The sequence below is a fragment of the Aspergillus thermomutatus genome (assembly GCF_002237265.1).
Source record: "Aspergillus thermomutatus strain HMR AF 39 chromosome Unknown NODE_106, whole genome shotgun sequence".
In the NCBI taxonomy this organism is placed as follows: Eukaryota; Fungi; Ascomycota; class Eurotiomycetes; order Eurotiales; family Aspergillaceae; genus Aspergillus; species Aspergillus thermomutatus.
This window is the reverse complement of record NW_020798155.1, coordinates 68258-93306: the sequence shown is the minus strand read 5'-3', so window position 1 is coordinate 93306 and position 25049 is coordinate 68258. Positions and strand designations below refer to the sequence as shown.

Below are 25049 nucleotides of genomic sequence, written 5' to 3'. Positions count from 1 at the left end.
AGGGGCAGTCGCGTGGGCGGGTGGGGGGTGGTGGAGGTGAACGACGACAAGCGGCGGTGGATCTACGTGGATGACCCGGAGGCACTGCGGCGGTTGAAGGCGCGGGAGGAGAGGGACAAGGAGAAGGCTGCGAAAGAGGGCGAGGCGTCGATGGACCATGTGCAACGGTACGAGATGGTCGCCAAGCGAATCTGGTAGCTGCATAGAATGTTTTGCTTGTGACAGAGGTATTATAGGAAAAATTAGTTCATTATCATTATCATCACTGTCATTATCAATGTCAACGGCAATCTTTACATGACTGTACAACGACACCACGACCTGACCGGCAACGGCTTCCTCGCCACCAAAACATACAGATTCACCAAGGGCAACGACGACGTACAATGCCGCCCAAACTCCTCGACCAGCCGCTCTGCGCGCTCGATGGCGCTCTTCTCATCCACCACCTCGCCAGACTTGACCATCGCGTGCGGCATCAGCGCCCGAAGCACCTGCATCAGCCATGACCGCGCGGGCGCGCGCAGATGCGGCTTGTCCGCCGTGCTGTTGGCGTACAGCCGGGCGTCCACGAAGCCCGTCTGCGCGACGAGGTGATGGAGGTATTGCGGCGCGGAGGCACAGAGACCGAGCTTCTCGACGGCATCGACGATGATCTGCCGCATTTCCATGTCGATGGGGGAGGGGTTGTCCGTGCAGAAGGCGGTTGTGTCGCAGTCGTCCCATTGGAGGTAGCCGCCGGGTTCTGTGTCCATCAGCATTCCTCTCTTGCCCTCTGAGGCCTTTCAGAACGAGAGGGAGGAGAGACTTACTCAGAAGATCATACAGATTCCGTACCGCCCGCGGATAATCCACCTCCTTCATGGCGCCCACGAGGAGCCGCACGTGCACCAGGTCATACCGCCCCCAATGCTCCTTCGGAAACGGCTGCAGGATATCGTGCACGGTCAGCCGGATCTCATGCCGCGGGGCTTTGAACGAGCTGAAGGGGAACTGGACGGGCGAGATGTCGAAGCCGTGGAGGGCGAGTTTATGGCGCGGGTGACGGTTGTGGAGGGTTTGTGCGGCGTCGATGAGCCAGATCCTATTTTGTGGTCAGTCTGTGGCTATCATCTGGATGACCCCATGTCTGGCGTACCCTGTTCCTGTGGCTGCGTCTGCTATGGAGCGGATGTTTGCCGTTGGGATGGAGGGGTGGATGGGGGTGCCGCCGATGACGTCCACGAGGAAGGCATGTTGTGCGTTGAGGCTATACCATACCCGTCAGCAGTCATATCAGCTTAGAAGGATGCATCATGTGTACCGTTTGGATTCTTCAGGATCACGACCTAGGAGGTACGCTGCGTCGGATGCGTCCATGATGTTGCATGAGCATATGATGTCAGGGAGTCTCAATCAAGCAGAAGCACTGAAAGATATAATGAAAGAATTACAGAATATTTAATATCTCGTACACTGCACTATCATCTAGAAGAGGAAGGTAGTGAATGGTAAGCCAGTAACCCTAAATAAACCAGAGACACCAAGCATACAGAGTACAGGATATTCACCAGACACAAGCACAAAACAGCCACTCCCCGTGCACTATGACATACACTCATATCATCTTATCCTCGGCCAGGCCACGCCACGCCACACTACACCACTCCATCCGGAACAAACAGACTTCTGCCGGCCCCATTAGCTCGACACTGACAGCGGGTTTAGGATGCTCTCGGATGCACGCTGCTGGAGAGGGAAACTGCCACGCCCACACCCACGGCCCACGAGTCTGGGCGGCCGGGATCAGCTCAGGGATTTACTCTTGGTATCTAGTCTAGTCTACGGAGTAGTGTCATGGAAAATCCAAGGCCCAAGGTCTTGGTGGCAAGGCCTGAGCAAGGTGCGACTGTCGGTTTCCTGCTTCCTGGATGGCCTCGTAAGCACTAGGGATTACTCTGGAGGTATCCTAGAATGAACTTGAACTCCACGGTCTTACCACAGGCAATCATGCAAATGCAAATGCAGCCTGACGGTTCCAGAAGCCAGGCCGCTGGGTGGGTTGGAATAATTGGGGTCCACTATTGCATTTGCAACTACAATTGCGCTTGAGCAATTTGGAATTAGATTGGTCTGGTTAGTCTACCTGGTAGATACTCGGTAGGTGACAGTGAATGTGAATCCTGACTCATGAATATTAATACTCCCAATGATAGTGAACCAGATGCTTAGAAATCCTCCTGTACTCCGTAGTAATTAAAAGACCCCTCATCCACCTACTTCATCTTCACCTCCTTAATATCCATGCAGACGACGTTGATTCAATTCTGCATCATGTCACTTACTCAATTCTTCAAGCTAAATAATAGTTCATACACGCGGACGCCCATCATTGGCTGTGCTTACTGCCCACACAATCAACTAACCAGTGCCTTGGGAGAGTGGCTGGACACCGACGCTCGACGAGATCCACTCGCACTCATGGATCCGGATACAGTCAGGCAATCATATTCATGCGCGGGTGGAGTTGTCATCAACCCTGCTCAAGCCAAACGTTCTACGGAGTACTTCTGCAATTAATCTGCTTTACTTCCTCGGGCTCTGCAGTTTGCAGTCTGTTGAACGTGCGGGTCTAACGGCAGCACTGCCCGCAAGGTCTGGCTCGACTAGCAAAAGTCCGTGCATGCGCTAGGCTACGCTACCTGGCTTTGCAGTTGCATTTGCGCTCTGCGCTGACGATCAGGAGGGGAAGGTCTGTCTGCACTCTGCTTTACTGTGAGACACTGATGGGATGAGGGAAAGGTTGCCTTGTTTGGAAAACTAGAAAGGTAATACCGGATACAATAAAAAGCGATTCGATTGTCTACATGTGAGGCTGTGGCAGAAACAGCAAACTAGCTGGGACGCCGCTCCGGCAACCGCGCAAACACATACTGGAAGATCTCCCGGCTCTTGTACAGATTCTCCACCCGCAGCCGCTCGTTGTACAGATGCGCGTTGTCGCTCGCCTGGCCGCAGGGCAGGTTGGCCGCCGGCGCTGAGAATTCCTTTTCCAAGAACCGGATCGTGGGGATCGATCCGCCCTCGCGGATGAAGATCGGCTGGACTGATGGACGGGTAGCGACCGGCTCGCTGGCAGTGGCTGCAAGCTTCTCGTCGGACGAGGAGTCCCCGCTCGCGTCTGGCGAGGCGATGGCGCCCGATTTGCTCGTCAGCGTGGACGAGGTGGGCACCGTGGTGCTGAGGGCAGTGCGCTGGCGGGCCTTGCTCTTGCCTGCCGACGAGGTCGTCGTCGACATGATGATGCGGTCGATGTGCGAGGCCAGGCTGTCCGAGGAGTCGGTGCGCGCGAGTCCCGGCGAGTCCTTGCGCTTGGCGGCGCGCTGCAGCGGCGGGTACTGGTGTTTCTGGCTGGTGTGGTCCCGGCTCCAGGCTGCGGTGATCGCTTCCGAGAGGGTCTCGAAGATCTCGTTGTCGGGATCGCCGAGCCAGGGATCCGACTTGCCTGTGATTTCTACCGTGAGGTCGTTCTGCGACTCCAGCTTGTCGAATTGCTCCTGCGCGTACAGGGTGAGGTTGGCGGCCACCTCGTCTGCTTCTTGATTCGGGACGACTCGGATCGAGAGGCTGGCTTTGGCTTTGCGCGAGATGGTGGTCGTCGACGCCTTGCTGCTTCCGGGTACCTCGACGGAATGGATGGTGAGAGATGGCTCCCGCCACCGGTGCATCAACGAGTTGATGAGCGCATCGCAGTCGGTGATTTCAGGGTGCTGCGGTAGCAGAATCCTCGCTACGTCTGCGAATCGCTGCTTCTCGGCCTCCGTCAAGGGAAGGACAAGGCCGTGGAAGCCTGGGATATTGACCCGCCCTTTAGGGCCCACCAAGCTGGCCAGCAGCATCGACAGATCCTTCAAGGGCTCATCCAGCAATGCGCTACCGTCAATGCCGCTGTGGAGATCGGGGTGGTCGCTGGTGACGATCAGATTGGCATGCACCACACCCCGCAGGCCGTATGTCAAACAGGGGTTGTAATCGTCGAGCCAGTAACTGTTGGCCAGTAGAATCCAATCAACCGGTCCAATTTCCGGCTTGTGTTGTCGGATGGTCTCGTGGAAACCTTGCGAGCCTGACTCCTCCTCGCCCTCGATAAGGAAAACAACGTTGCAAGGAAGCGCCTTTTGCCGTGCCAGATCCGCAGCCGCATACAATGCCGCCAGGATAGGCCCTTTGTTGTCCGAAACTCCACGGCCGTACAAAAAGCCATCGATGGATGCCAGCTGGTACGGATCGGTGTTCCACTTGGTTCGGTTGGCATCCGCACCCACGACATCGTAATGGCCATAGAACAGAATAGTCTTGTCGACTTTATCGGGCGAGTTGGCGCCGAATCGTGCGTACACAATCGGGTTTGTGTCTTGTCCCGTAGGCAGGAGCTTCGTTTTCGCCCCCAAGTAGATGCAGTGTCGTCGGAGGAATGCCGCTCCCTGATTGCACTCCCCAGCGAACTTCGGGCTGGCCGAGACTGTTTTGAAGGCGACGAATCGGGCAAGGCAGTTGACCATTTCGTCTGCGTCTCATATGAGCATCGTGACTTTGTCAGATATTGTGACTATCCTTACCGTTATTGATCGGTGCCAGCTCATCCTGCTTGCTAGACACCTCCGTCAAATCCCAGATGCCCACTGTGTTGTCATTGCCTCCACTGGCGTAGATGAGCCGGTCCTTGAATCGACCGGCTGCAGACGCCAGCATCGTTCCTCCGTGAGCAATCCAGCTGCCCACTTCTTCAAATCGAGAATTAAATTTCTAGCCACGACGGTCAGCCCACGGCTCCACACATCAGTAAAATCAAGAGCATACCTTGATGACTCCATTCGAATCACCACAAACCACCAATCCTTGAACAATATCGACCGCCCATAAGTCGCCCGTATGTCCGGTGATGCGTTTCACCAACTGGCGCGAGTCCAAATTCCAAATGTTTAGCGCACCCCCGGAAAGGCCACAATAGAGAAACGATCCGTCGACGGCCAGCGCAAGAACCGGATCCCCGTTCTCGAGCGCTGCCATTTCAGACGGCGCCTCGTCCTGGTCCAAACGCCACAGTTTGACCACGCCGTCGCCGGCGCCCGTCAGAAGCACCTCCTCCGTAGGCGATGATTCAAGCAAGCCTCGGACAAGAAGCATGGTGTAGATGTATCCATGATGCGAGAAGAGTTTGTGATGGTCGCGTTTGAAGGTCAGGACTTGACCCCCTTGGATGACTGCCCGTACGCCATCAGCACCCGCGTCCGGCCGGGGTGCGCGTGTCCCATCGGGCCCCCGGGAATCAAAGAACCGGTGCGTGCGCTTCGACAGATGAGCGGCTGACTGCTTGGTCGAGACTGCATCTGTTTTGGCGAGGTCGCACCACTACAATAGTCAGTACCGAGGCTTTTGAGGATCAATATAAGCCTACCTGAATGCTAGTATTTTGACCTCCGCAATAGATCGTCTTCAGGCTTGACGAGTACGCCACGGAGAAGATATCGCCCACATCGTGATGAGAATGGATCGAAAATAGTCGATCAAAAGTCCTCGTCGACCAGACCTACAGAAGTCAACAAGCTGGGACTTCCAACGGACGCACAAAAGTCCCTTACATTGATGACGGAATCTCCACCACTGGAGAAGAGAAGGTCGCCATCCTCGGACAGATGAAGGCCCAGGACACTTTCTTGATGAGCGTGAACAGAGAGCACAAGTTCATATGTCTCGAGAGACCATGCCTATGCCGGGTTTCAGTATATGTCTACCAAGGGTCAGGAGTTAGAAGTACTTACCACAATATCTCCTCCTTGTAACCCAGCAAAAACACATTCATCGTCTATGACCAGAGCCAGCACCGATCGACTAGCCTGTACTCGATGTCCGATACCACCGTCTGATCGGGTGTTCAGATGATCAGGGCCATCGTTGAGGAATTGCCGAGTCAAAGGCCGCGAGTCCGACCCGTCAATTTCCATTGAGGGACCAGGTTTCCCTTGTACTGCGCTGTTCATCGCTACGACACGATGAAACAGAGAGTCTTAGCCAGTCTTTCTAAGGATTGGATGCTGTGGCTTTGGTTTGGGAGAGGAAGTGATGGTCTGCTTCGTCCACGTGATGCCCTCTTGCAGTGGTGTGGATGAGTCACCTCAAGAACTACACCGTAGATACATATGAAGAGGTTAACTGAATGATGAAAATACAATGAGAAGAAAATAACAGGAATTGGCGATATCGCTCCTTGATTGAGTGCGCAGTCAACAAAACTCCTGGGAATTCTTTTGCTTCTTTTCTGCGGTGATGTCGTGATTGAAGGTGTGGCGGTGCGGGCAGAAGCAACGAAAGCATCAAAACGGAGCAAAACAGCCAGCGATCCTTCCTGAGTAATGAAGTACTGTGACATACCTCGAAGGCGCTCTCGATTCTTCCGACAACATGACTGTCTGCTTCTAGGGTCAGTATGGAAAATACTACTGCAGTCTTTTGTTCTGCTTATTATCGAGGTCTGCTGCTAGCTCAGATACAAGGCAGGACTGACCTAGGTTCCCATAGAAGATGGGTTATCAGAGTATTTGTCTTGCATTGAGACATATTCCATCAGGTCCTAATCTGCAAGCCTCAAAAAATAAGTCAAACTATCAGTGACCCAGGGAAGGTGTAGCAGGCAGATGTAGCATTTATTTTATACCCATCAGGATCTTGAGGTCAAGGGAACACAAAGATGTCGCAAAGACAAGGGAGAATGACGAGAGACGAGAAATGAGCAAAGAGAGTCACAGTCGCATTGACTTATCTATCCCTAGCTGAGATATGAACAAAGAAGCTACTGTAGGTACATGATTTTTGTGCCCGAGATACGGTGTAGCTGTCCATCATCATTCCATTTCCTCAAGGCTTACATAGGACGGGACAACAGGTTTGATAGTCAGCCATGACGTTTCTTCTGCCATTTGCCTCAGAGGAGTATCCAACAGAATCTAGATTAGATGAACTTGTTGTTCCTTCTTATGTTCCTTTTTTTCAATAAATATGAAAAGCGTCTGAGGATCTGGCTAAAACTGGAATCTGGATGGAGAGAAATGCTTGGGCTAAATTACGCGTATTGTAAGAGTATCAGAAGAGATTACGTAATGGTGTGGCAGTACACCAGCCACAGTGGCGGTGACATCTCCCACCAATCAGAATCTACAACATCACCGCTACTCTTATCACCCGGTACCTATTGACCTGTGTCATCCACCATTATCAAGAATTTTCTTAAACAGCAATGAATCATCGAAGGATTGGTTCCATCAGGACGACAGAAGTACCTCCTTATAACTCATACAACAGCAATGTCTTGTGCCCAACCAACTCTACTGGCCCGAGTACAGTAGTGCAGCCAACGATCATGGATGATGCAGCCATGCATCCTGATCGTGTTGTGCCAGCAAATCGCCGTCCCCACGGATCTTCTAGATGGGTGGCTTAATGGCTAATCCTGCTGCCTTTGCAACCCAAACAGAGACCAGGAAGCACTAATCTCCTTCATACAGGGCTCAGTTTTCAAGGTCTCAACGATGATTTGACTCCAACGCCTTGGAAATCTAAGCTCTTCTGCCTTGTCCGCCAGCTTCATCACACCCAAGCAGGCCGAATATTCTCGCGGAATTTCATCCTGTTCGCTGCTTCGCTCTTATTTAGACGCCGAATCTTGCTACAACTGTCGACCATCCCAGCCTCCCCATTTCTTTTCTTCGTTATTCCTTCCTCAGAACTTTGAGTTGTTCATGGTCTTGGCCCCCCTGACTCAATACAGTCATCGTATTTGTTGGTCAGGCCCGGCCTTACTCTTCTTATTTTTCTGGGGTGGTACCTTACTTTGGTGCATTTAAGATTCCAATCTCAGCTGAGAAACCTTACCTTGAAACAGGCACCAGTTTCTATGTCCCTTTTTCGCCTCCCAGGTTCCGTCCGTGCTCCTTGATCATCTGGAGATACCTTCAGAATCTTATCTTAGGTTGTTCTTTGAGTTCTCCCTGGCGGAGAATAAGAATAAGGGGAAAAGTCCCCGTTCTCCACCTGCGCCAACACCTCTATCTACGGAGTACAGTACACTATCTAAGCTGCTCTTCACCGCTTGATCTCGGAGCCACCACCGACTCCGATCATCATTATATGAATCATCGTCTATACTGATTTGAGACGGGTGACAGCAGTTTGGACTTATCCTGACGACCTAGTTATTCGTGGCTATTGAATGCTGTCTAATCTAGCATCCTTTACCCAACAGTATGCCTCCGTTAGGCGAGACGATTGCCGTGATCGACAAGTCCGGCAAGGTAGTGAGCACGGTAGGCACTTGGCACTTTTTCTCGTCATCTCCAACCGTTATAATTCGATCTGACCACTGCACAATAGAGTAAACACCTCTTCGGGGTCTTTACGCAGGCCAAAAATGCATATCGTGAACGCAAGGCTCAGATTCAATCGGAGCGCAACGCCAAGATTGCCGAAAGGGAAGCCCTCAGGGCCTTGCAAAACTATCACATTGATGATGCGCCGTCAGTCGCTCCCTCTCGCAGAAGCAGAAGCACACATTCGCGACACCCTCGACATCATCGCACCCCTTCGCACTATGAACAGGACCTGCACTCGGTAGCCTCGCACACGGAGTCCTACTACGCCCGTCCACCGGACATGGTCCGACGTCATACGCATCATAATATCACCAGGGAACCTGAGCGACGCCCGATGACGAGTCGTTCCAAATCGGATGCTCATGTCGATATGGACTTGGCATACGGCGAGTTCCATCCGTCGGCCCTGACCAGGGATCCATCCTCACAGCAACAGCAACTCCAAAGGATCGAAGACCCTGAACTCAATGGTTTGGTCGACCGCGCCCAATGGCTTCTCGAGGAAGCCAACTGTGTGCACCACAGTGCAACTGCCACGATTGCTCACCTTCAGAAGAATCCGGACGCCATGGCTGCTGTCGCGCTGACCTTGGCTGAAATCAGCAACCTGGCGACGAAAATGGCACCTGCTGCACTGTCCACCCTTAAGTCGGCCGCCCCGACCATTTTCGCCTTGCTAGCGAGTCCACAATTCCTGATCGCCGCCGGTGTCGGTCTCGGTGTTACGATCGTCATGTTCGGCGGGTACAAGATCATCAAGCAGATCCAATCTGCCGGCAACGACGTTATCCGGGGGCAGGGGCAAGAAGATAGACAGTCCGTCATCGTGGAAGACATGATTGAATTCGACACCGATTGTCTTAGCGGAGTCGAGATGTGGCGGCGTGGTGTCGCTGACGCGGAAGCAGATAGCCTCGGCACATCTGTCGATGGTGAATTCATCACCCCCACTGCCGCCGCCATGTCTGGTATCGACATCACCACGGCACGTATGATGCGAGATCCTCGATTCAAGTTCCACGACGATGAGTCCGTTGCTTCATCCCGCCGTTCCCGTCGCTCGCGGGCCCCGAGAAGCAGCTCTCGGTACCATCAGTCTGATTTTGACGCGGGCTCGAAAGCACCATCGGTGGCTCCGTCGCGGACGCACACAAAGATTTTCTCCAAGGCACCCTCCAAAGCTCCCTCCAAGGCCCCATCAAGGGCCCCGTCCAAAGCGGAATCGCGTCATTCCGACAAGGACAAAAAGCCCAAGGAGAAAAAAAAGCGGTCCAGTCGCCTGCGGCTGATGTTTACAGCCTGATTACTTCCTCTCGCATATGCACCATGCCATTGTATATGCTATTGTACAGTCATGATCCGAAATGCCAGAGACGTGGATGTCCATACGCGAGGCCGGTTCATTATTGAGTCTATTTTTTCTTCTTTGCCCTTTTCATTCATTTCATCTCAGTCTCTCATTTGCACCCAGGGCCATCCTGGCGAGAGCGATGTATATAGCTTCTCTGCATATTTTCAGGCGTTGGGGTGGGTGTCTCATCACTCCTTTGAAATGGTTATTCAGCACGCGTCTCATTCATGTCAAATCGCTTCACTTCGAGGTTGCACTTACACAGAGGCCTTCAAGATTGAGTCACTGGGTTAGACTAGATCTGCCATCATCTACATCGTACTCGGAAGTATGGGTTATCATATTGTCATTTACGAGGCACGAGAACACGATCAAACGAAAGACATGAATATGTGACTACCTTAGTGATTTCCACCTCCCTTAGTATCATTAACCTTGAACAATCAACCAAAGCAATATGAAGCAGCAATGCATTCCAGATTTTCAAGACCGTAAACTGTACAACAAGGACGTCCATCTCATCCCATTCTACAAGGCCAACCCGCGTGTATATTGTATACGCAGACAATTCGACCAGAATCCTCCTCGGACCTTGAAAGCTCAATCAATTGCCGAGTCGTCGAGCGGGACGAGCCCGATTCCGTATGGGGAAGTAGACTGCATGATTTGACTTTCTCAGTCGAATACATTTAGGGGATCCAAACCAGCCCGATTGTTCTATATTAAGTTCGCCGGCACGGATACTTGACTCCTAGTCTTCCTGCCAGCCTCGGGTGGATCATTATCAGCGTGAATGGGGAATAAGTCGTGCGAATTGTGGGGATCGGTCAGATGTGTATTATAGATAGTCCATGTGCCATGTAGTCTGATATCCAGGTATCTACACTCCGTGAAGTTCATAGTAAATCAGAGACTGAGATGAAAATGACCATACGGCTCAACTGCTGACACATTCGGACGTGAGCGCAGAGTTACTGAATAGGAGGACAGCGTTGGTAAAGCTGCTTAATGGCCGGCAGGCTGCATCTCAGTTCAGTTCCCTGGTGCATAACTCAAATCTGAGAATTAGCCATGGCTGCACCAGGCAAGCTGTCTGGATATTGAGGGGGTATAGCAAGATGACCTGGGCGCCCATCGGCAATGCACAACCCCATCCTTTGCCGTGACCTAGAGATTAGCATCATTATCCGCAAAGCAGCCCCCAACATAGATATGGTCCGATACTGATCCAAAAAGCCAGTTTGTGGGCCGCAAGGGACCATCCCACGAAAATCCACGGGATGAGTCTGGGGAGAGACGGGTTGACGTGTTTCGGCAGATGCGGGCTTGAGCAGAGCCGGGCCACTGCGCAAAGAGTGGTTCACCCGGCGTTGGTGCCGAGCGGGCAATAATAATGGGGGATTTGCGCGGTCTCCGAGTTGCAAGTCAAGGGGGTCATGTCTTGATTCGTTGATTGACATGGGATTGCATGTGTATGTTGATAATATGTTAAGGATTGTTGGCTCTGGTATGTTGGCCTGGAATTCCCCCGAGCCCCGCTTAGTTTCGGACTGGTCGACGTTTTGAATCTCATTCGAGTCATTATTACGAGTACGAGTTTCCGACGACGGGAGAGATATGGAGGACTGGAGGTAATCACATTATTAGAAAATGATAGTTACTTTCGCGCTCGCCGGGCTGTGGGGAAGTCCATTCGCTTGAGACTGGAATACTTGCCGCTTCTCCCGGCGAGAGCAGATATAATCCTTCATCATCCTTACTACTTACTTCTTCATCGCTTTCCTTACATGTACAATTTTGGCACGTCAGTGGCGAAGTGGTAAGATCGGGATTCAACCAGATTACCAGATAAAGCAAGTTGCGGACAGCCGTGCAGTGTACAATCCTGTCGTCATCTGGATTATACTGTCTGCTATAGCGTCTCATCGCCATGATTGTACCACGGGCAAAAACACCTCTCGAGGTGGTTATTGTTGGGTAGGCCAATTTCCTACACTGCTGCCCTTATATTCCAGGTTCAAGCTGACTTTTCAGTGCCGGTATGCTGAGTGATGTGGATGACCTACCGTAGGCTGACTGGTATAGGCATTGGTGGTATGGCTGCCGCATTGACATTGGGCCAACGAGGACATCATGTCGTTGTTCTCGAATCTGCCCCAAAGGTATGCAACCAAGCTCCTCAGAGCATGAGAGATACGAGAAGTTCAGACTGACCCCGGATAGCTCATGGAAGTCGGGGCTGGAATCCAAGGCTCTCCGAACATGCTGACGCTGTTTGACAGTGAGTGGAATCCCTTTTGCCTCAATGAAAACAGCTAATGTATCTTCAGGATGGGGAGTCTCTCCCTCAATACACGCCAAGGACGTCGCCTTGGAACACATTCACGTCCGACGATGGGAGGACGGCAGTCTTCTGGGAACAATGCCCGTGAACAAGACATACGGCCAGCAAGTAGTGGTCCACCGCGCAGATCTCCACGATGCGCTGATCGAAAAGGCTGTGGCGTTGGAGAACGTCGAAGTACGAGTCAACTCGACGGTCACTCGCGTGCAGTTCGACCCTCCAGCCGTGACCCTTGCCAACGGGACCGTGGTGTACGGCGATGTAGTCATTGCAGCAGACGGGATCAAATCCGGCATTCGCGACCAGCTGCTCGGCGCGGAAGCTACCAAGGCCATGCCCACTGGAGACGCTGCGTACAGAATCATGCTTCCCCGAAGCGCAATGGAGCATGATCCCGAGCTGAAGGAGCTCATCGACGAGCCCCAAGCGACCCGGTGGATCGGCCCATACCGCCATATCATCGCTTACCCGGTCCGCAACCACCAGCTATACAACATCGTCCTGCTTCATCCAGACCGCAGCGACGTCGAAGAGTCGTGGACAACCAAGGGCTCGAAGCAGGCTATGGTCGATCACTATCGCGGCTGGGACAGGCGAGTCACGAAGCTCATCGACCTGGTCCAAGACGACGAAGTCCTCGAGTGGAAGCTCTGCCTGCACCCGCCTCTCAAGACGTGGATCAAGGGCCGCGTGGCCTTGATCGGCGATGCCTGCCATCCAATGCTGTAAGCTCTCACTCGCAGCCATCCTGGAAACTCTCACTAACCCGCAAGCAGTCCGTACGTTGGACAAGGCGCCGCTCAGGCAGTCGAAGACGCCGCCGCCCTCGGCGTCCTCCTGTCCACGATCTCCTCGCGGAGTGAAATCCCCCTGGCCCTGGAGGCATACGAACGATCCCGCAAACAACGCGCAGAGACGGTGCAGCAGTCCGGCACCACCAACCGCGCTACCCTGCATCTTCCAGACGGACCGGAACAACAAGCCCGCGACGACCAGTTCCGCGCTGCGATGAACGGTGCATCGAACCCCGACAAATGGGCCGATCGGGAGACACAGAAATTCCTCTGGGGATGGGATGCAGAGAAGGTGGCCTTGGAGGCCTGGGAAGGTGAATTCTCTATAAGCTAGTTATGTGAATGAGACGGCTAACGATGATTTTTTGTGTTTGGCAGAGCTTCATGGGAACTACTTGACAACAACGCGCCATCATTTGTGATGTGGTCGCAAGATTAGTCTTTTGTGATTCTTTCCTCTTTCCCTAGGTGCATTCGCATTAGCGTGTTAAGCAGATTCTGTCATTATTCATTTTGCCTGCAGTGAACTATCTTCATGGCAGATTGGGTGTACATATATTTCTTATTTCTAGCTTTTCTGCTTTTGATGATTCACAATCTATTCGCAGCGTTGTTGACTACAAGCAACCTATGGACTCTACACAATTCGATGGCACATACTTTACGAACAAGTTAAGGAATGCAAGACACGATACACAAAACCTCAATTGGTTCCCGTGACGGAGTTTACATCTTCTCTTGTCTCTTCTTCAGGTAGGGACCGGCACCGCGCCGCGAGAAGCCCCATCGGATCTGGTTAGCCATGGAGATCTCGAGGTTCAGTTCTTCGGCCCAGGTCCACACCAACCCAGGGTTCTTCTGGAAGCCACGTCCAACAAGCACAAGGTCCAGTCCGTCCTTCTCTAGCAAGGAATTAGCCATATGTGCGCTGTCAATCATGCCCACTGATGCCACTGCTAGTTTGTCCCCGACGGCCTTCTTCACAGCAATGGCAAAGGGTGCTTGGAAGCCTGGCTTCGCGTGGATATGCTGCGCCGAATGAGTGCCGCCGCTGCTCACGTCAAGCACGTCTATGTATCCGCTGTCTGCCAGCACCTTTGCAAATATGACAGTGTCCTCCGCTCGCCAGCTGGGCCTGTTGGGTTGGACCTCCTCCAGCCAATCGGTGGCGGAGACCCGCAGGAAGACAGGCATATCCTTGGGCACAGCTTCCCGGGTGAGTCTGGCGATCTCCAGACTGAGCTGGATGCGGTTCTCGAAACTGCCTCCGTACTCGTCTGTTCTCGTGTTTACCGCAGGTGACAGGAACGACATCAGAAGATAGCCATGCGCATTGTGGATTTCGATGAAGTCCGCCCCGGCCTTGACAGCCCGTTTCACAGCAGCCACCCAGGCGGTCTTCAAATCCTCGATATCCTGCTTGGTCATCTGCTTCGGCACAGGGTTCCGGCTGTTGAAGGGCTCATTCGTGGGGCCTTTGACGCGGTCTGGCCAGCCTCCCATCTTCTCGGAGGCGGTATCGTTGGCCGACAGCCACGGCGCGACGGTGCTGGCCTTGCGACCTGCGTGTGCGATCTGCACTCCGATAAGCTGGTTCTGGCTGTGGACGAATTCGATCACGCGGCTCAATGGTTCAATCTGCGAGTCTTTCCACAGTCCCAGGTCCTGCGGGGTGATCCGGCCTTCGGGCTCGACTGCTGTTGCCTCGACGATCAAGAATCCTGGCCCTCGCTGGGCGATCCCTCCAAGATGTGCCATATGCCAGGGAGTCATATGTCCATCGTCGGCCGAGTATTGGCAGAGCGGTGATAGCTAGTCATTATCATGCATGTAAGCCATTTTTTTCCCCCCAAATTGTAAGGCTGGCATAGATGGCTGGGAAGAACTGGTACTCACACCAATGCGATTGTGGAAGGTCAGACCCCGCACCGAGAGGGGCTGAAAGAGCTTCGGAGGTGCCGATCCATCAGACTGAGGGTTAGCAGCTGTGCCTGCAGGCGGTTCTTGGGCAGGAGTAAAGTAAGAGATACCCGGGGCGGGTTTGTTCTCGATGTCTGGCACTTCAGATCGCGACATGGTTAATTGACACTGGTGGGATGTTTTATACGTAACTGGAATATCAACACCGCTTGATAGAGAGTTGAAGAAGAAGAAGAGATGCAAGATTCAGAAGATATAAGAGTAAAAGTCAGTGCAACCTGAGGGTGATTAGAAATCGTCTTGCAGATGGATGATGTAACGCTGTTCTAGTGCTCGTGCCGAGGCCTTGCAGCAAAGCCGGGTTATATCTCTGAGTGAGGGGAAGCACAAGGACCTGAAGAGCTTCAGGTAAGATGATCAAAGAGTTGCATCTTTCTGACTGAGACTTTTGTTTCGAATTTCCCTTTTCCATTGGTTGATCGCGGCGATGTCCCTAGGTATACCTGGATGGTTCGGCCCTTTTTTCCTTGCATGATGTTACCGAGAATTAGAGCATCAGCGGTCATCCTTCGTCAGCAATATCTCGAGTGACTCCAAATAATGGATTCCATCACCATCAGTTTTCTATTTGTGATATTGAAGCTGTTTCGTGATGAGAGTCATTTCTTGCAGGCGCATCATGTCACCGGATAAGAGTCAAGTGGGTGCTTATCGCTCGGCTCGCTCAGGCATGGAGCACTCGATCCATGCTTCCTCGAGTGATCCTCGTCAACACATGCATGCCATCAAGGCACTCCAGATGATCTCTTCTCAGAAACCATCTCAACGACGACACTCCTGACTCTTCCAAGACTGGAGGTCCTGCCGTTGTATCCGGCAATGATCGACGCCCCGCTCTTATCTTATCGCACGAAGCGATTTCGGCGGTGCCAAGCGCCCTAGTCCCAAAGAGGCAATGCCCCAGACCGCCAGGCACTCAGGCACTTCTCCCGCCAAAACTTTTCTTCCCGGACTTGTTGGAATGACTCAATCCCCAAGCTCCATTCCCTCCTCAATTGTTCCTTCTCGTGCTCCTGGTTCCCTTCCCATCAATTGCTACATCACACACATCAATCATGTCGAAAGGAAAGGTCTGCGTCGCCTTCAGCGGTGGTCTCGACACCAGTGTCATCTGTAATTGCCCCACACTTTCACCATGGGGGTTTCCGGCCCGTGCTGACCGCGGATTCCAGTGAAATGGCTCATTGACGAGGGCTACGAGGTTGTTGCTTTCAGTAAGGCGGCTCCGAACTTTGGACAAGGCGGAAAGCATGACTGACGTTTTCAATAGCTGCCGATGTTGGCCAGGAAGGTAATTCATCATTGCGAGATTCGAATTGCGAATTGGTCCGTCCTTGATGTTCTGACTCACCGCTCGTCCAGAGGACTTTGACGCTATCCGGGAGAAGGCTCTGAAGCTCGGTGCCGTCAAGTGCGAGATTGTCGACCTCCGCCGTATGTATACTCGAGAGATTTGCCTGGGTGATTACATTGGAATCTAACAGCAATGCAGGGGAGTTCATTGAGCAGCTCTGCTTTCCCGCCATTGCCTGCAATGCTATCTACGAGAACGTCTACCTTCTGGGTATGTCACGAGTGCCAAAAGAAACCGGTATTGATGTTAATTTCCATTGAAGGAACGTCTCTTGCCCGTCCCGTCATTGCTCGTGCTCAGATTGAGGTCGCCAAGGTTGGTTCTCCCTGGTGATTCACCACGCCAGAATCGCACATTGACAAGGAATGTATAGAGGGAAGGTTGCTTCGCCGTTTCCCACGGTTGCACCGGCAAGGGTAACGACCAGGTCCGTTTCGAGCTTGCCTTCTACGCCCTGCAGCCCGATATCAAGGTCATTGCCCCCTGGCGTGACCCTGCTTTCTACAACCGCTTCGCCGGTCGTAACGACCTGCTCTCCTACGCCTCTGAGAAGGGCATTCCCGTGACCTCCACCAAGGCCAAGCCCTGGTCTATGGACGAGAACCTGGCCCACTGCTCCTATGAGGCCGGTATCCTCGAGGACCCCGATGTCACCCCTCCCTCCGACATGTGGAAGCTCACCCAGGACCCTCTCACCGCCCCTGACCAGCCCGAGGATTTCACCGTTCACTTCGAGAAGGGTATCCCCGTCAAGCTCGAATACACTGAGGGTGGCCAGAAGAAGGTCGCTACCGACGCCGTCGACCTTTTCCTGACCGCCAACGCTATTGCCCGCCGCAACGGCGTTGGCCGTATCGACATTGTTGAGAACCGTTTCATCGGTATCAAGTCTCGTGGTTGCTACGAGACCCCTGGTCTCACCTGTCTGCGTGCTGCTCACATGTGAGTTACCTCAAACTGTCTTTTCCCGGTTGTCTCTAATTCGACATCAGTGATCTGGAAGGTCTGGTTTTGGACCGTGAGGTCCGTGCTCTGCGTGACCAATTTGTTACCTTCAACTACTCCAAGGTTTGTTTCTACCCGGCCGAGTTACTTTGTGGGGTGGAATGCTAACTCGTCTCAGCTCCTGTACAACGGCCTCTACTTCTCCCCCGAGCGTGAGTTCCTCGAGGCTTCCATCACTGCTTCCCAGAAGACCGTCAACGGACAGGTCCGTTGCCGCGCCTACAAGGGCAGCGTTTCCATTCTCGGCCGTTCCTCCGAGACAGAGAAGCTGTACGACATGTCCGAGTCCAGCATGGACGAGATCGGTGACTTTGCTCCTACCGAGACCACCGGCTTCATTGGCGTGTCCGCTATCCGTCTGAAGAAGTACGGCCAGATGAAGCAGGCCAACGGCGAGAAGATGTAAAGCGTGTGATTGAGGATAATTTAGGATGGGCTGCTTGCGGCCCTGAGTCTTTTCGGGTATCTGTGTTTTATATTATACATCTATTTGAGCATTTGACTTGTAACGGAATACAAAAGAATGAATGATCACGCCTTCCCCCTGAACCATCATCAACGGGCATGACGTCTGTCCCAATTGTCATAACTCATCATAGTCTTTGTGGAGGGGGCCTGTTATAGCAACATACTCTTATTTTATCAGGCAGGTGATGGTCCTGAGACCTTTGTGGGTGTAGGAGCGCATCCAGAGAGAATGAAATTAACATGATGTACTATGTTCCATACAAAATAATGATACCTAGGATTCTGAGTATTAGATCAGTCTTGGTAGACCAATCCTCTCTTCTAGGTAGTTATACATTCTCTTGACCAACCAGATCACTCCATTTGAGTTAAATTAAAGGATGCCACCCCCTCCACGGTTGCTATAGCTGGTGTGACTACAGTACAAAGTAGGATGGAGTAGTTTAATGATGTTTTTGAAATGGGTATATACTATTACTAGTCCTCAATAATATATTGCCTGCACTCTCAGCTATGTAGTGACATTCACCGATGTCGGTGACGTTACTCTCACCTGCATGACTGGGTATGAGGGTGTCGGTATGGCCCCATGAAGAGCAAACCCCTTCCACCTTGGTGGCAACAGTATCTCCAGGCCATTTAGTTTCCCTCAGATTCTGTAGCCAGTTGAGAGCAACCTTTAGCATGACACCATCCCAGTTATCCGCGGCTATGTCACAAATAGCCTGTACGTGGACCTCTCCGGCGCACAGAACGAGCTCAGTGCCAGCCTGGCTCGACGAACCGAGCATCTCACCAAACTGCCGGATATCATCCACATAAACCTCGTCGGTGCCCGCGAGGATCAGAACCTTCTTCGCATGAATAGATCGCCAAAAGTCCTTCGTCCCAGCCAGCGGAGTCGCCCAAACCTCCTCCTTCACCGGTTCCCAGTTCGAATTGAACAGCTCCATCGTCGCCTTACTGACAATATCCTTAGAAGCGTTGTACGTATAGCTCGCGGCGGTGGCCTCATTCGCACAGCGAGGACTGATGCAGAGCGCCGCACGGAGCTGCTGCTGCTGCTGCTGCTGCTGCTCCTCGCCCTCAAAAACAGGCCGAACCAGCGGATGCGGTTCCCGCAGATGCGCCAGAACCGCCAGAGCGAGATTCCCGCCCGCCGAGTCGCCCGCTATCGTGACATCCGTGGCATCATGGTACTGCAACAGGTACCGCAGCGCCGCGGCCGCCTGCGCCAGTTGGCCGGGATACTTGAGTTCCGGTGCGAGCGTATACTCAAGCAGGACGCATTTCGCATTGAGTCTCTGCGCAGCTGCGCGCGCGAACTTGAAGTGTCCCGCTGACAGGGGGAAGATGTACCCCCCGCCGTGGAAATAGAGCAGAACGTTCCCGGTGGCGCCGGGCGCGGTTGGGTCACAGTCGATGAAGTGCAGGGTTGCGCGGTGGAAGGTGCTGCCTGCGTCTAGTTCGACGGTCTCATGGCGGAGGTTGAGGGCTTTACAGAGCGAGGCGACTGTGCATCCTGACGGGCGCTGGAGTGCGCGTGCTTGAGAGAGTGGGACCGTTGCGGCTACGCGGGCGTTGTTTCTCATCCAGATCGTTCTGAATGAGGCGGAGTCTCGGTTGAAGAGGAGGTCCCAGGTGATGCCGAAGATGAGACGGGGGAAGGAGATGAGACGTCTTGTGAGTAGTTGGAGTCTTTGGAGCAGGGTGAGCCGTGGCGGGATATGGCTTTTTGCTCCGAGGGCCGTCATTTGTGTAACGGCGGTTTGGCGATGCGGGTGGCACGATCAACACTTGTCAATGCTTATTGTGCATGTATCAAATAGCAGTAGAAGAAAGCCATCTCTGCCATTTTCGAGAAAGTGGATGGTGAAGATGATGGACTCAGGACTTTAAAAGACAGGATCACGTGCCTGCATCAACATCGTGCCAATGAATCGGGCTGCAGAAGAAGCTCCGGTTTTATGCTTCTTCATAACTCATTCATCGAGGGACAATGACAATATGACAATATGACAATCTAGATTGGCAAGATGTCAAGCAGCACAAACGATATGATTTAGTCAAATCAGCCTACTCCAGTCAATTTGAACTGCTGCCTAAGATGACAGTCATTAGTCGCATTCCAGTGTCCATTAAGAAGCCAGATTGGCCCACAAGGATGACAATGATCGAGTCGGGTAGACCGGTTCATCCGACTCTCTCTCATACTGTTGCATTCACCAACTTCGTCATTACGAACTTCGCAAAGGAGTCGGACTCAACCTCAAGTCAACAGGCTGCCTGATGTTTGTGGTCTAAAAGCCAGAAATGAAATTCAGTTGATCCGATCCACCATCAACAATCCGCTATTTCTCGACTTCTGAAGCTTCTCGTTGGGAGCTACTCATTCGCAGTCTTGCGAATAGTGACCAAATCTCAGCAAGAGCTTCATTTTATCTTCTCGCTGAAGATTTGGCGCATCCGACGCAAGGACAATAGATTGCGTTGAGATCGCTCGCGACCTCTTAAGACACCCTGAATTCTATCACTTGGCCGAATCAGGCAACAGTATACTCCAGTACTTGATAGTCGACATTCACAAAAGAGCCTAGTCTGGCATTTCTTCCTTTTGGCAATTTGAATTCAGCTCCCTTAGCCAGATTTTCATAAGGATCTCTAAGATGTCGATCAACATCCCATGGCCGGCACTTTACCTTGCCATTGCCTCCTCCGTCTACCTGAGGCCTCAATATACGATTTTTAATTCACCAACGGCGACATTCGTCGTGCTATCTCTCGCGGTTACTTCCTTCAGGATCATCTATGCCCTCGTCCTGTACCCTAGATTATTCACCCCCATAAAACACATTCCCACACCTTCGGTAAGATTCTTTTATTACGCGGACTGAGCAAGTTTCTGAATCTTATGAGAACAGGCCTGGTCATGGCTTACCGGAAACACGAGCTCGTATCTCATCGAATCGCCTTTCGAAGAGATGATCGAATGGGCTCACAAAGTGCCAAACAACGGATTAATTCGTTACTATATCATGGGGAATCTCGAACGTGTATTCCTGACGAACCCTAAAGCCCTGGGTGAGCTCCTTGTGACAAAGGTATACGAGTTTCCCAAGCCTCAGATGGTAAGGCAAAGCCTTGCACGCGTTACAGGAAAGCATGGCGTGCTTCTCGTTGAGGGAGACGAGCATAAGGTGAGCATGCTCTTTGCTGGCCAGAATGTGCATTCCCAGACTCATGGAGCTGCGTTTTGCAGAAGCAACGAAAGAATCTTATGCCGGCTTTCTCCTACCGCCACATAAAGGACCTCTACCCGACTTTCTGGTCCAAGAGCATTGAGATGGTCAAGCTGATTGAAAAGGACCTCCATAACCGAGCAGACACCAAAGACAATATTGTTCGCGTGAGCGATTGGGCTAGCAGAGCGACTCTAGACATCATCGGTGTCGCAGGAATGGACCATGACTTTGGTTCTCTCCACGATGCTAACAATGACCTCACCAAGCACTACCAGCGGCTCCTCGAGGAGCCGTCGCTCGCAATGCGTATCATCTTCGTCATCGGCATCCTAGTCGCGAACCTCCGAGTTATGCAAAGCCTCCCACTGAGGCGAAACCGCGAGATTCGCGAAAGCTCTCTCTACATCCGCGACGTGGCCCGCCAAATGATCCGTGAAAAGGAAGCAAAGATGAAGAAGCAAGACTCCGCCGCAACCGGAACCGACATCGTCTCCGTGGCCCTGGAAAGCGGCGCCTTCACCGAAGAGGAACTCGTCGATCAAATGATGACCTTCCTCGCCGCCGGCCACGAAACCACCTCCACAGCCCTCCAGTGGTCAGTCTACGCCCTGTGCAAGCATCCGGACGTGCAGACGCGCCTCCGGGAGGAAATCCGCGCCCACCTTCCCCCCATCTCAGTCGAGCATCCCGAGCCCCTCTCCGCAGCCACTCTCGACTCTCTCCCATACCTCAACGCCTTCTGCAACGAGGTCTTCCGCTTCTACCCTTCTGTTCCGGGCACCGTGCGCGATGCAGCCAAAGATACCACGCTTGTCGGATACCCTATTCCCAAGGGCACGAGGATAATCGTCTCTCCGAAAGTCATCAACCACAGCAAGGAACTGTGGGGTCCTGACGCGGACCAGTTTAATGTTGAGCGGTGGCTGGGTCCCGGGCGAGCCAATACCGGCGGTGCCAGTAGTAATTACTCGTTTTTAACTTTTTTGCATGGCCCCCGGAGTTGTATCGGACAAGGATTTGCGAAGGCTGAGCTGGCTTGTCTTGTTGCGGCCACTGTGGGACGGTTTCAGATGGAGTTGAAGGACCCCGGTGCGAAGCTTGAAGTGAGATTGTCGGCCACGGTTGCTCCCAAGGATGGCGTGCTGGCCAGATTCACCCCGTTGAAGGGGTGGTAAAGATTTCTGTGTCGATTACATGTACTTACATGTATCTCGTAGCTTGTACCAGATTGCAGCTGCCGATTTTCAGCTAGGTTCATCTAGCATGGCTTGGAACTATGATCAACCAGCTACTGGTATTCCTCCTTGAAAACCATTACCCTCTCAACCTCCTTCCCGGTAGCATCTTCCTCCACCCACGCTCGCCACATCCCCCCGCAATTGAAATCAAACACCACCTTGCCCCGACTTAGCCCCTTCTTCTGATCCCCGTGCAAACCGTTGCCAGTAGCATCTACCACCATCTCGGCCTCGATCCCAATGACGCCCCCAGCACCTTCCCCGGTTTTGCTCCATCTCCGGCCCGCGGAACGCTGAAGTTCTCCATCCGGTCCGGCTACGGCACTGACAGCTTCCGCGAGAGTACGAGGGAACGACGATTGGGAGTACCGAAGCATAGCACAAGCGGTGCGAGCCGCAGCAACGCGGAGGAAGGAGTCCCCGTTTCCGGTCCCTGATAGCGCAACAGCTCGTCGTCTGACACGACGCGGTATAGATCCTTGGTAGAGGAGTGCCTGCTTCTCGGAGCCGTGCACTCCTTGCGAATGAATGTCCAGACTGGGTAACCGCGTATACGGCGACAGTAATCTGTTCATAAACGGCGGCATGCACTCGGCTATCGCCGCACCCGCCATCCGCCCAATGGACGCAGTTTCAGAATAAGTATCCGCATCGCGCGGGTTCGACGACCGGTATACCATGCCCTCGCCCAACACCTCCTCCCACGCCTCAGCCCAAAACCCCGCCCCGAGCGTAGGCGTATCCCCAATCCGCCCGGGAACCTTATTCGTCATCCCGCCCGTACTCGTCGCAACAGCCAGATTGCCCCACCGGTCGAGGCAAACGCACCCGACCGTCCCCTGGCTCATGGACACGGACTCCTCCTCCCCCTTCAGCCCGCGCCGATGTTCCTCCCACCGCCTCTTGGTCCAGAACCACTCGTCCGGTTTGAACTCCACCCCCCACGCCCGAGCTAGTTCCTCCACGTACGGCGCCACGAGCTGCGAGTGCATGTTCCCCCCGTCGCCGTTTGGGTCGCCGTGGGCATCGTAGCCCGTTCGGAGGAGACACTCTCTCGCGAGCTGGATCGGGTGCCGCACGTTCTTTAGCCCCATCACGCCTGCACCTCGTTTGATGGATCCTGGCGTCTCGTCGTCGGTGGCTCCGTTGACTGTTGTGACCATCACGGATGCTTCCATTTCGATTGTCCCCGCCGAAGTGAACACGCTGCCGCGCCCGCAGTTGAAGAGCTCGTCATCCTCCATCAAGGAAACGGCGTGGACGGCTGCGTCTAGGGCGCTGGCGCCGCTGTTCAAGAGATCTTTCGTTGAGCGGAGGTAGGAGAGGAGGGAGGCATGGTATTGAGCGTAGAGGTCGGGAGGGAGCGTCGCGCGATGGATGTTGCCTGCGCCGCCGTGCAGAATGAGGGTAGGCTTGAAGGTCGCTGAAGTGGAGTCGGGCATGGTCGCTTGTATCGCTGATCAGGGCTTGTGAGGGGATTGGGTGTACCTGGCGGCAAACCACGAAACTAGCTTCCGAGCAGTAAACACCACGATGTAAGAAGATGCTGAAATAGCCAATCAGACAAATAAAAAACTTCACCAACCAGATAGATTCTTCGATCGAGAAAACCTGCAATCGAGATGATGATGACAGGTCGTTGTGTCATGGGCTTATCGGCGGCCGATCACCGTAGCCTTCCCTCTTTGGGAAAGTCAGTTTGCCTCCGCCATCTCCAAACCTGAGTGAGTCCGTCCACAATGGCTGCAAAAGATAAGATAGGACAATCAATGTGTGAACTGAGAAGTCAGATTAGACCTGTTTATCTGCATGTTAATGTACAAGAAGTGGTGTGCCCAACAAATCCCAGGGACCTGTGCAGAGAGCTCTTCTTTTCGCCTCCGAGCAAAGCAATAGAAAAACATAAGGATTGCAAGAGTGTACAACCCGTCATCGCTGGCAAACCCAGTGCTCAGAGACAGTCAAAAGTAGGACTAGAAGCACAATGTGAAAGTAAAAAACCTCTATGCCATGCCTCATTGAAAATGAAATGACCCAGACCCAACACCTGAGAAGAGAGATACGTAATAATATAGGATATAGATGGGAACTCGGCTGACAGCGGAGGAAGAATCGTAGCTGCGACGCAAAGACATTGGGTGATTTATGCGATGGCCTTTTCGGGAGATGGAGGAGGGGGAGGAAGCTATTAACCCATCAACGTCAGCCAGAGCTATAAACAAATTAGGCGGCAAATGCGAGATTCCATACCTCTAGTTTTGTGTTGTCTGCCATCATTCTCTGGAACCCAATACCAACACCCTCAATGACGGCCAGGAAAACAGCGCACATGATGGCAGAGTTCCTGGCGGCCTTGACACCACCACGAATAGCCAGGGAGCCACCAGTGAAGAAACCAGCAATAACTGCAGAGAAGAAGTCGATTAGAACAGGTCATTCCAAGTGTGCCGGATCGCCGCAGTTGTCATGTAGAATGTAGAGAGTCAACATACTAGCATTGTAAGGATCCTCCTTCTTCCGGATACCCTTGATCGCACAATCGTACGTCGAGAACAGACCACCCCAGACACCAAAGTTACCACCGAGGACGGGCGCTCGAGCCTTGATGGCTGTGATAGCACCTATCCGTCGCTCGCCGTAGGGGCTGTTTCTGAAACCCTTTACACCGTGCCAAACCGCACCACCAATAGCCTAGATCAACAAAACATGTTAATATCCATGTCTTCGCGATGGAAGTACTTGAGTAATCAGCAGTGTAGACGTACACCCATGCAGAAAGCACCTCCGAAATCGCTCAGGGCGACCCAGGGACAGGGATCTCTCGAGTGATCCATTGTGAAATACGAAGCAAGGAAATCGAAAAGCGTA

At 52.9% G+C, this 25049-nt stretch overlaps 10 protein-coding genes across 10 annotated transcripts; 4 read left to right on the top strand and 6 right to left on the bottom strand.

The window, feature by feature from the left end:
* Positions 1 to 62: 62 nt before the first annotated feature.
* Positions 63 to 1359, bottom strand: CDV56_107917 (putative LaeA-like methyltransferase; the record flags this gene model as incomplete). Its single annotated transcript, XM_026761536.1, has 5 exons — positions 63 to 198; positions 358 to 745; positions 813 to 1084; positions 1139 to 1249; positions 1304 to 1359. 5 exons carry the CDS (start codon positions 1357 to 1359, stop codon positions 63 to 65), a joined length of 963 nt encoding a protein of 320 aa, XP_026614070.1.
* A 1514-nt stretch (positions 1360 to 2873) lies between these two features.
* Positions 2874 to 6020, bottom strand: CDV56_107755 (glutamine amidotransferase subunit DUG2; the record flags this gene model as incomplete). Its single annotated transcript, XM_026761374.1, has 6 exons — positions 2874 to 4546; positions 4599 to 4785; positions 4840 to 5391; positions 5438 to 5569; positions 5622 to 5747; positions 5802 to 6020. The coding sequence occupies 6 exons, from the start codon at positions 6018 to 6020 to the stop codon at positions 2874 to 2876; spliced, it is 2889 nt and encodes a 962-aa protein (XP_026614069.1).
* A 2259-nt stretch (positions 6021 to 8279) lies between these two features.
* CDV56_107608 (uncharacterized protein) lies at positions 8280 to 9708 on the top strand (the record flags this gene model as incomplete). The annotated part of the gene is made up of 2 exons (XM_026761227.1): positions 8280 to 8339; positions 8407 to 9708. 2 exons carry the CDS (start codon positions 8280 to 8282, stop codon positions 9706 to 9708), a joined length of 1362 nt encoding a protein of 453 aa, XP_026614068.1.
* Positions 9709 to 11686: 1978 nt separating this feature from the next.
* CDV56_107461 (putative salicylate hydroxylase) lies at positions 11687 to 13228 on the top strand (the record flags this gene model as incomplete). Its single annotated transcript, XM_026761080.1, has 6 exons — positions 11687 to 11733; positions 11791 to 11795; positions 11842 to 11918; positions 11980 to 12037; positions 12087 to 12825; positions 12877 to 13228. 6 exons carry the CDS (start codon positions 11687 to 11689, stop codon positions 13226 to 13228), a joined length of 1278 nt encoding a protein of 425 aa, XP_026614067.1.
* A 392-nt stretch (positions 13229 to 13620) lies between these two features.
* Positions 13621 to 14970, bottom strand: CDV56_107390 (NADH:flavin oxidoreductase/NADH oxidase; the record flags this gene model as incomplete). Its single annotated transcript, XM_026761009.1, has 2 exons — positions 13621 to 14706; positions 14791 to 14970. 2 exons carry the CDS (start codon positions 14968 to 14970, stop codon positions 13621 to 13623), a joined length of 1266 nt encoding a protein of 421 aa, XP_026614066.1.
* A 959-nt stretch (positions 14971 to 15929) lies between these two features.
* On the top strand, positions 15930 to 17639 carry ARG1 (argininosuccinate synthase; the record flags this gene model as incomplete). The annotated part of the gene is made up of 9 exons (XM_026760877.1): positions 15930 to 15987; positions 16047 to 16088; positions 16145 to 16165; positions 16237 to 16308; positions 16367 to 16438; positions 16491 to 16543; positions 16602 to 17170; positions 17221 to 17296; positions 17352 to 17639. 9 exons carry the CDS (start codon positions 15930 to 15932, stop codon positions 17637 to 17639), a joined length of 1251 nt encoding a protein of 416 aa, XP_026614065.1.
* Positions 17640 to 18212: 573 nt separating this feature from the next.
* CDV56_107165 (putative lipase/esterase) lies at positions 18213 to 19455 on the bottom strand (the record flags this gene model as incomplete). Its single annotated transcript, XM_026760784.1, has 2 exons — positions 18213 to 18254; positions 18304 to 19455. The coding sequence occupies 2 exons, from the start codon at positions 19453 to 19455 to the stop codon at positions 18213 to 18215; spliced, it is 1194 nt and encodes a 397-aa protein (XP_026614064.1).
* Positions 19456 to 20367: 912 nt separating this feature from the next.
* Positions 20368 to 22118, top strand: CDV56_107046 (cytochrome P450; the record flags this gene model as incomplete). The annotated part of the gene is made up of 3 exons (XM_026760665.1): positions 20368 to 20568; positions 20623 to 20898; positions 20961 to 22118. 3 exons carry the CDS (start codon positions 20368 to 20370, stop codon positions 22116 to 22118), a joined length of 1635 nt encoding a protein of 544 aa, XP_026614063.1.
* Positions 22119 to 22231: 113 nt separating this feature from the next.
* On the bottom strand, positions 22232 to 23623 carry CDV56_106978 (isoaspartyl peptidase/L-asparaginase; the record flags this gene model as incomplete). The annotated part of the gene is made up of 1 exon (XM_026760597.1): positions 22232 to 23623. The coding sequence occupies one exon, from the start codon at positions 23621 to 23623 to the stop codon at positions 22232 to 22234; it is 1392 nt and encodes a 463-aa protein (XP_026614062.1).
* Positions 23624 to 24324: 701 nt separating this feature from the next.
* TIM17 (protein transporter TIM17) lies at positions 24325 to 25015 on the bottom strand (the record flags this gene model as incomplete). The annotated part of the gene is made up of 4 exons (XM_026760517.1): positions 24325 to 24366; positions 24432 to 24586; positions 24674 to 24872; positions 24947 to 25015. The coding sequence occupies 4 exons, from the start codon at positions 25013 to 25015 to the stop codon at positions 24325 to 24327; spliced, it is 465 nt and encodes a 154-aa protein (XP_026614061.1).
* Between the last annotated feature and the right edge of the window lie 34 nt (positions 25016 to 25049).